At 38.5% G+C, this 9954-nt stretch overlaps 2 protein-coding genes across 3 annotated transcripts in view; one reads left to right on the forward strand and one right to left on the reverse strand.

Moving 5' to 3' along the window:
- Positions 1-5581: 5581 nt before the first annotated feature.
- Positions 5582-9124, forward strand: cks2 (CDC28 protein kinase regulatory subunit 2). The gene is made up of 3 exons (XM_012864802.3): positions 5582-5766; positions 6115-6242; positions 8636-9124. The coding sequence occupies exons 1-3, from the start codon at positions 5708-5710 to the stop codon at positions 8677-8679; spliced, it is 231 nt and encodes a 76-aa protein (XP_012720256.1). The 5' UTR covers positions 5582-5707; the 3' UTR covers positions 8680-9124.
- A 50-nt stretch (positions 9125-9174) lies between these two features.
- The window catches only part of odf3l2b (outer dense fiber of sperm tails 3-like 2b), a 3952-nt gene continuing 3172 nt past the window's right edge, over positions 9175-9954 (reverse strand). The window contains exons 3-4 of one of the 2 annotated variants that reach the window (XM_012864801.3): positions 9850-9954; positions 9175-9662 (exon numbers count right to left, since the gene is read on the reverse strand). The exon at positions 9850-9954 is cut by the window's right edge and continues 9 nt beyond it. In XM_012864801.3, the coding sequence (XP_012720255.2) occupies positions 9175-9662; positions 9850-9954 (593 nt within the window). Of the gene's footprint in view, positions 9666-9849 lie in introns of both variants that reach the window. The other variant, XM_012864800.3, reaches the window with a different exon arrangement.

A 9954-nucleotide genomic window follows, 5' to 3' on the forward strand; every position in this document is an offset into this window, starting at 1 on the left:
TGCATCATATAACTCTCTTAGTTGATGAAACTAAGATTTTTCCAGCAAACAACTAGTCAAAAGCAGAAGTTAAGGATCCCAAAACCATTTTAAGTTACAAAAATCTCATATAGCTGTACACACCAGCAATGTTTGACAAACCTTAAAACCGTTAGAACCGTCACATTTGCCATACGTTCTTTCTTTTTTTGTGTTGAGCACATTGGTCAGTGTTTGCTTTTATAAATAAAGTTGGTTTGGCCTGGCTTACATAATTTATTTACACTTGATGGTCATCTAAATGCATTTCTAATTTGTTTTCTGTAGTCCATTAAACATCAAGACTAAAGACTAATTACTTTTCCCTTTATGTAATAAATGTTTACAAGAAGATGTATAAGAAGACAATCATATCTTCTGTCCAGTGTGACGTGATTTCTAAGATTTTCTGAAGAAATCATGAAACATTCAGAACAATCCCAAACCAAATGTACGTAAATATAAATGATACAACTTGCCCCAATGGCAAACTCCTGGGAAAGTTCCGAGTTGAAAACCCCTGCTGACCAAAATCAATCAATCAATCAAATTTTATTGTCAATTACAATTTGCATTGCAATCGAAAAATCAGTTCCAGTGCAACCGTCCATCGGGGAACAATTGACTGAGGCCTTGCCTTGCCTTGCCTTTTTTTTTTTTTTTACACAAAGGCTGAAAGTTGGAACTTTTGGAAAAGTTTGCATCCCATTACATTTGGCGTAAAACGAAAAGGCATTTCTGGAAAAAAAAAAACATCATACCTAAAGTTAAAATGTTTTACTTGATTTTGTATTATTAACCTTCTATTCATGTATGAGATTACCACAATTAATTAAATCATTAATTCTACTCTGGAGCTGAAAGAATAAAATCTAAGGGAGAACGTCCAGTAATCAGTTTGTGACCTTAAATTCAAGTAATGTTGGGTTATTCAGAGAGAGACTGATCCGTAGCACATCAGCATGTCTGAATTGCTCAAAACAAATTAAGGTTTTGAAGTTGCCTTGTCAAAGACTAGATTCAGTGGTGTAACATTTAACAGGTTGTTTGGGCTTGAAAACCCTTTCCTGTGGCTGAATTAAGCTAATTCTTTAAAGAAAAGCTGGACAAAGAGATGCTAAAAATGTGTAATCACAAAGGCTGCACAACCAATTTTAGTGGTTTTAAGGGGCATTTACCTTTTCAAACAGGGCCAGACTGGTTTGCATAGGTCAATATATATATATATATATATATATATATATATATATATATATATATATATATATATATATATATATATATATATATACATATATATATATATATATATACTATGCATTTACTCAAGTTATCTTTCTCTGAAAACATTTCTTTAGTCATGTGAAACATTTAAGTGTTTCAGAAAAGCAAGAAACCTGTAAGAGAGCAATTACATGTTCACTGCACAGAATAACTAAATAAATAGCAGAAAGTAGTTCAGAACAGCATTGGAATTCAAAACTTACCTCAGAATGAAACAAGATCAAAGCCTGCTAACGTCCACTGAATTTTAGCAAGTAAATGTGATGCAGTGTTAATTCTCTGGCTTCTAAGTACTACAGTTTTCCTTGAAGGAAAGAAAAAATGTATTAAATGATGGAGACTAGATAACAGTTAAAACACAAAAGCAGCTCCATTTCCCTGACCGCCCAGTCCCTTTTTTTTCTGCTTAGTCACAAAGTTACTGATAAGCCAGATGTAATCGATGTATGTTGACAGATGCAGCAATAGCTAGCAATTCTCTGTATGTTTGGTTCTCATTTTCCAAGAAAAATAAACTACATTAAACACAGATGATAAAAAAAGATTTGGCATTTTTCATTTAAACTAAATTCAGTAAGCACTCTAAATACTCAAACGACATGCAGTCATAATAATGCAACAGAAACCCATTTCTACTCAAACCAAAATCTATAGTAATGAAATCTTTCACTGATAATCTGTACTGTGTATGTTAAAAGATTTTTCTCTGAACAACAAGCCATGCTATGAATGCACCACAACTTAGTTGTAAAAGGAACGCTTTGAAAACGCATCAGATCTTAATTGGAAAAATAACCCTGCTTGATATCCGTACTGATACTGAATGGTTGTGTTAGGAACTAAGGGAGGCCACATCATGTGAACAAAATTATGAACCCACAAAGGGCTTAATCCAGAGTCACCAAGAAATATAAACTGATGTGGCAGGGTAGTCCAATTTGCTGAAATCTCATTGCAGTAACTCAAAATGGTTCTCAGTAGTTTGCATGACTCCCACGTGCTATTGGATTTAGGTCAGGGGAGCATGGAGACAGGTCAATGGTATCGATTCCTTCAACCTCCAGGAACTGCCTGCATGCTTTTGCCACAAGAGGCAAGGCATTATCATGCATCAGGACAAACCCAGGACTCACTGAACCAGCGAAGGGACTAAACGAGTCTGAGTTCATCACGATAGCTAATAGCAGTCAGGTTGCCATCTATATACAGGTCTGTGGGTCCCTCCATGGATATTCCTCCCCAAACCAACACTGACCCACCAAACCAATCATGTTTTCGCCAGCATAGCACTCACTGCAGCTTCTCCAGACCGTTCATGTCTGTCCCATGAGCTCGGAGTGAACCTGCTCTCATCTGTGAACTGAACGAGGCGCCGTCCAGTTCTCCTAGAGTAGCTGCCTGTCTGCTGAAATCTCCTCCGTGTTCTTCAGACTGTGGTGGGAGGCACAGCAAGCCTTCTGGCAACGGCCCCTTTTGATGTGCAACCCTGGTGGAGTTGGACTGCCTCTGCAACCTCTGTAGGGTCCAGGTATACCTCATGCTACCAGTAACCCTGACCCTAGCAAAAAATCAAAAACACAGTTTCTAATCGGGTTCCAGTGTGTAACTGTGTAAGGCAAAAGTTGGAGGAGGACCTTGGGATAGATCTGCTAGGACTCAACTGCAACGTTCATTCTCTAGAATCGCCGTAGCAGCCAGGACAGCCCAAAAACGATAAGATTCAGAAAGGAACATAAAAGGGGACTGTCACAGAAAGATATGCAACGCTGATAATTTGATCTATTCATTGTCTAAAATGAGATTCAAACAAGGTACTGGCAATCCAAAAGGCTTCAAATTGTTTCTGAAAAAAAAACAAAAACAAGGAATTGAAACAAAACAAATTATGCGTTATGTAGTTAATCATCTTCACATTCTCTTTTATTTGGTCTTTTTCTCACTGAAAGATTAATTAATTGAATATCTGCAAGAATTCTGCAACACAAAAAAAAAAAACTTGAGGGAAGACATTTTAAAAGATTTGCGCAATCCCTCCATCCTTCTTCACCTCAAAGTTGTCGGGCTGATGGAAAAGTTTCTTACAGGAACCTGGATGACTCGCTTTTATGGGAACGTACAGAATAAAACAAACCTTGAAGTCATTGCAGAAATCTAACATGAAGGGAAATTGAAATCTTTGGAACTGGAACCAGCAGAGAGGATAACACCTTTTGAAATCTCTGCACTCCTGTGGATCCCCAGTTCCTTCATGAATTTGAAGACACTATTGGAAAGGTCTTTAGTGCTGTCACAGTCCTGGAGCACCAGGTTTCAAGATATCTGACCGGTGATTTGTCAGCACCTACCTTTGAATTGCAGGAAAGGACCAGGTCAGCTCCAGTAGACATTAGGTTTAGCGAAATGATACTGGGTATGACAGATTCCCAGGCCAAATGGGCTCCAAATGCAACATTTGGCTTTATTGATGCAAAGGTCAGGATGCTCCAAACAGAACTCTAAGATGGTCAAAGGGAAAAGCGTTGGACGAGTAGGAACTTCTCATCAACTTAGCAATAACACGGGTACGGGAAAACCGCAGTTTTCGGAAAAAAGGGAGAAATTCAGAGAGAACACTTGTCTGAAAAGACAGGAAATGAAAAAACAAAAATGAAATGAAGCTCTTAAAAGATCCTGAAAAAATTGATTGAAAGCAACAGGTATGAGGAGGAGAGACGGACAGATTTTGGCATGTCTCAGCAGAAGTCAAGAGTTCTGAGGACTGTGGTGGAAGACAGAAGTAGCCTTCTAAATTCTTACATTGACCGGCACTGGTATGAAGTATCAAGATGGGGAAACAGTCCTTTACCATGGTAGGATAAATCCAAAACTTTTAAATCAGGGGCACACTACACCATTACATACTGGAAAGAGGGTGAGGAAGAAGTAGATGGCGAAGATGAAAGGATCGACGTTGATAAGTTCTTGTCCGATTTTGCTTTTGCCGATCTTATTCTTGTTTAGCATGTTTTACTATTGTCTGTTCTGATTTATACACATTAGTTCTTTTGTATTGTGTTTGTGAGATCACAACCTATAATTTGATATGTTACACAACATATTTTTTTATTGCTGAAAAAAGTTTGAGTAACATCGGCCATTTTCCAATATGGCCGCCATAAACTAGATTAAGTTGCACTTCCATATTAGCATGACAGTTTGATTTAATATTGATTCAATTTTATTTACTTTAGATATATTTGTTTATTTTTTAATGTAATTGTATAGTTTCATTGTAATTTACAGTTGTTCTTTACATCATAATAAAAAAAAGAAGAAGAAGCATTTAACCTGCTCCTTTACTACAATGTCCAGGTCAAACTGTAATGCATATGTCTATGTAGTGACATAGTGTACCGTAATGCTCCGAATGTCCAATGAGCGGAGCGGCTTCGTTGCTTACCAGAGTCTTACTTGCACATTTTAACAGATTTTATGAGCACATTGTACCACATAAAATCGGTCAGTATACTCAACTTTCATCACATATAAAGCGCACCAGATTATAAGGCGCATCATAAATTTTTGAGAGAATTTAAGGATTTTACTTGCACCTTTTGTCTGAAAATTACGGTAGGTGGAAGAAACGTCCAAGTGCCTAGTCAAATACAAAGTTAAATTAACATGATATTATACTCTGATTTATCATGTATATAATCATGATCTATAAATTATTCTAAAATGTCCTTAAATATTTAAGTATGTTTACATTTCAAGTACAGCCGTATTTCATCTGACTAGGTCTGTTAAATATTTCTTTTTTTTCTTCTTTTTTTTTTTTTTTTTTTACAAATAGTATTTCTTTAATTAGACATTTTCATCCGAGTATTTGCTACGTATTTGTACTTATGAATTTAATGCCGACTATGCTTCTTTACATAAGACAGAGCTCATACTTTGGTTTTCGTGCTCCTCATTCTTGTTTACAAGTTTAGGATCGCTTGTTCCTGTCAAGCAGAGATGAAAAGAAAATAAAGAGGTGTCACCAAGTCAGGGTTTCCGCTTACAAAACTCTCACCGTGAACCGGTTTTCGAACGAAACATTTTAGGCGAGATATATTCTCTTTATTTATCCAAAAAGATAGAAAACTGTATAAAGATGATGAAAATTATTCTATAGACCGGAAAAAATACAACTTTTTGCACTTGTTTCCTATCTGTTTTGTTTTTATGTTCGAGTGCCTCATCTTCTCACATATAGACGACCCCTCTGTGTCCGCGTGCTGCCGTCTGGCCAATCAGGCGGAAGCAGGTAACGGTCGGGATTTGAATTGTCGTTGGAAAACAGCGGCAGATGACAGCAGTTTGATACGCTCGTAGTAGATCATTTCTTTTTCTTGTCCAGAAGCAGGATTACAACTGAGATAAGATGTCAAAAAAACAGATTTTCTACTCTGACAAGTACAACGATGACGAGTTCGAGTACAGGTACTGACGTTGTTCACGTTTTCTGGCGTTCTGTGCTGCCTTTCATGTGCTAACGTGGAAAAACCAGATCGTGATTTATGCGCTTTCTAGCTAAACGTGTAACTTAAAATATGGCGCCAGCTTACGTTTGACAGCAGCATTTTGTGTGCGTATTTGAGTAAATGACGATCATTGATAGATTATCAATAGACCAACGTTAGCTAGTAATAGAGTTGTATCAAAACATCACCGGGCCGGCCGGGCTAACTTCAGAGCAGGTTATTGCTAAGCCGAGGCGCAATGCTGTTGAAATCCGTGTCATTGGCCGTGGCGGGTTGCTGAAATATGTCTCTATTTACCGCCTTACAGGCATGTTGTGCTTCCGAAGCAGCTGTCTAAACTGGTGCCCTCCTCCCATCTGATGACAGAAGAAGAATGGAGAGGGCTGGGGGTGCAGCAGAGCCAGGGCTGGATCCACTACATGATTCACAAACCAGGTCAGTAATCAACGACCCAAAGGACAGGGATCTGGGACAAAACAACAGAAAGTAAAAAATGCCCTAAAGCTCACTAGGAATGAAGAACCACTTGGTCCTGGAATGTTACTTCATATTCATGAAATAATAATTTTCAGACAGAAATCTCTGAGAAACTCTCAGTGCTGGGATTGTATTATGAGAATTTATATTAATTCAAAATTTAACATTGAATTTATCCTCTTGCAGAGACAGAAAGTACTTTTTTTTGCTTCATTTAATGTGTAATGACTGTAATATTAACCTACATGGCTAGAATGCAAAAGGAAGGAAAAATGTTATTCCATTGAACTTTTTATTTACCTTTTTTTACGTCTATCGATTGATATATATCTTGTTATTGAATTATCGTCCAGCCCCAGTACTGATACACTCCTTTGTGTTTTAGTTAATATCAGAGATATTAACTAAATATCCCCCCGAATGATAACATATAAAGCAAAATGAATGTGCAGCTGTTTTGTTTTTTATGGTGGCAGTGCTTTAAAATCAACAGAAAATGAAGAATTACTAAATTATACTGGTTCATGCACCAAAAATGTTCCCTATCCTTTGTATGACTCTTATCAAATTCATAGAAGGGAAATGTATTCTAAATATGCTGCTGGTTGTTGTGTTTACGTAACAAAAATGGTTGGAGTTTCTGACTCATTTAATAAATAGTGGTGGAGGGTGTCAGATTTCCAACATTTAAAATGCTCAAAATTGATCAGACTGATCATGTTTCTGTTTTTTTTTTTTAGCTTTTATTAATTCTCGATTGTATTTTCTTCTTTTATACTCACCTTACAAGCGCCTTACAGAGGCAGCTGCCATCTTTTCATCATGCACTTGTGTGATGACAGTAAAAGCATTTTGATCCTGATGGGGGCATCTCTAGCTAAGTTGTGTATCTCAAAGAAGACCTGAAACTGGCATCACCCAGCATGAGATGTAACATTTTAGACGTTGCTGACGATTAATCCAAGTTGTGCCCTAAGCCGACAAATCAAACTTGGTATCTCTCAGTAACATTGTTTCAGACATTTAACTTATTTTTTCCCCTATATGGATTTATTAGTCTTTGGTTGATTACTTCCAGATCTGTTTAAACCCTTATTATACAAAATGTGTGCTGGGCTTTAGCAAACGGTGAGAAGGAGGTCATTGTTGCACTGATGATGATAGATTTGTAGTAATTTGGGGCAAACAAAAGCACTCTGTCATTCGTACTATGGCATGAATCTTATTTTCAATCAATCGCCCCATTAATGACCCTGATGAAGAGCACAAGCCGATACGCCTTGGTCCGCAAACCAAAGGCATGGTTCCACCGGCCCGGTTTCTCCCGCCCTACTCGGCTCCTCCCTGCACGGATTACTTTTGGGCGTTTTAGTGATTTCACCAGCCTGTACAGGCCTGGAAAAGAGGGAGGCGTTGTTCCCCAGTTCTTCAGGCGTTGCTGGAGTCTTCACCACTAATCAAATTTTCACTGGAGATAAAGGTACACACATATTTTCAAAATATTTCCTAAAAATGAAGGGTTTATTTTTAGTTAAAATTTTATTCTTTAAATTTAATTTGTACCCCATGAGGGATTAAGCGGGTCAGAAAATGGATGGATGGAAATTAAATTTGTTTAGTCCATGATTTTTACAGATAAATAAATCTGACTACTGGTCAAGAATATTAGTACATTTAAATAGGTGAGTGTTGGGTTTTTTTCCCCCTCAGTTGTTAACCATGTTGTTAAAAACTCAAGAAAAACCTAGAAATTTGATTCTAGTGGTTAATTATTAAATTAACAAATGTGTGGAAACCCTTGCTTTCTAAAAAATAAATAAAAATAAAGCCTTAAAAGTAACCTGGAGATCAATACAAGTTTTAAAATGTTATTTGTCATAAAAATCAATATAAGATCCTCGTTTCCAAACCATTAGGTTCGACGATCAAACACAAACCCGTGTCTGCAAAGTACAAATGACAGAGTACGTATAAACATTATGGATTAAAAAATGGTTAACATGTTTCTTATTCTTTAAAGATCAAAAGGGTATTTTGTTCTGGTCTCTGGAAGAAATTGTTACAACTTTTAATGAGTCTCTTATAGTGTTGGGACACTGTTTAACTTGACTGTGCTTTTTTTAATTTTATTTTTACATTTTATTTGCCATTTCTTACACCGTTAAGTGTCAAAAGGAACTGCTCAGACGCCGTGATTTTGTTGTACAGAAACAGGAACACGTCTGAATTTATCTTGTAAAGCTCCCTGTGAGCGTCAGTGAGGCTCATTGCCATGTGAAAAGCAGCAGTCTGCACATACTCTGCTTTCATGTAATGCTGATGCATCTGCCTTGTCTTGCTTGTCTCTGCAGAACCACACATACTCCTTTTCAGAAGGCCTCTACCTAAGGAATGAATGGGGAACCGTCTTCAAGCCGTGTAGCTCCTTTGCTTCGTTCTCTCGGCGTTTCAGCCGCGCATCTCGTCTACATAAAATGTATCTCTACGGACGTTCGAATGATAATTTGCGTAGAAAAAGTTGTTTTTCTTTCAGAATCCCAAACTGTTTTCACTTGCAACGAGAGGCGAGAGGCTTGCGTTCACTGTGAATAAAAAAAACCTTGTACTTGCTACAATATGAAGGGGAATGTTTACGTGCCGGCTGTTCACTTTAAACATGTTTTTGGATGTCTTTCCTTGTTCTTCAGTCTTGATTTGTTTACTGAGTGACTGTACGTTTTTCTTTTCTTGTTAAGCTTTTGGTTGCATTATAGAAATAAATTGTTATTAAATGTTCGAAATGTTGCCGGCCAGTACCTTGTTACCTAAAGAACAAAATAAAGTGTTCACTGTAAGGTATAGTTGCTTTTTTTCCAGAGTATATTTTTGTGTTCTCTTTGACTATTTAATGCTAGTCAGAAAACCCGACTACTAGTGGCGTAACAAATTCTGAGTGTCTGACGCCCATAGAGTACGCTGGTGCTCTGGCCCTGTGAGCTGTGACGTCCTCGGGGTTATACGTCCCCGGCCCGGGGTTTTTGCTCTTCTCTTTGGGCAGGTTGTGACGTCCCAACATGGAAAACGCAGGCTGCCGGCGCAGATAAACGCTCGGGTCCGTACTGTTGTATCTGCAGGGCCCGGGCGTCTTGGCCAAGTCCACAGACGGTCCCCCAGTGCTGAAGGTACCCGGCATGGTGTAACTCGCGCTGGCTCTCTTGTTGGGGATGCGAGGGCCCAGGAGTGGGGGCAGGGTGTACTTGTTGGGGGCGGGGACTGAGTCTGCGCTGCGGTAGCGGGTGCGAGAGCCCATCGTGTAGGAGGGGGGTCTGCGCTGCAGGTTGCAGGGGGGAGCCTTCTCGGGACTGTATGCACCAGGTCCTGGTGTACTGGACAACTCTTCTACTGATCAGAGAACAATTGAGGAGCAGAATAGGAGAAAAAAATATTAATGGTGGAGGGTAGGCCATATAGTTTAGAGGCAACAAATGACACTTGAACTGTAGAAAGGTCATAGGAAAATGAAAAGTATCAACAGTAGGTAACATGTTGACAATACGCATCTATTAAAGATGGAGGAAAAACTTACTCTGCCCTTTAATTCTGCTCAACATTGAATATGCAGGCGTGCCATCCTTCCCAAAGCGCGTCATTTTTGCATCAACGTGATACTGAGGCCCTGGACTGGAGTCCA

This window comes from Fundulus heteroclitus, chromosome 9, assembly GCF_011125445.2.
Source record: "Fundulus heteroclitus isolate FHET01 chromosome 9, MU-UCD_Fhet_4.1, whole genome shotgun sequence".
In the NCBI taxonomy this organism is placed as follows: domain Eukaryota; kingdom Metazoa; phylum Chordata; class Actinopteri; order Cyprinodontiformes; family Fundulidae; genus Fundulus; species Fundulus heteroclitus.

What these genes read in the sequence shown, in the direction of transcription:
- cks2 (XM_012864802.3), top strand. Translation starts at nt 5,708, where the DNA reads ATGTCAAAAAAACAGATTTTCTACTCTGACAAGTACAACGATGACGAG. An exon ending in GATGACGAGTTCGAGTACAG is followed by an intron (nt 5,767 to 6,114) that starts GTACTGACGTTG and finishes ACCGCCTTACAG; the next exon opens with GCATGTTGTGCTTCCGAAGC. An exon ending in CTACATGATTCACAAACCAG is followed by an intron (nt 6,243 to 8,635) that starts GTCAGTAATCAA and finishes TTGTCTCTGCAG; the next exon opens with AACCACACATACTCCTTTTC.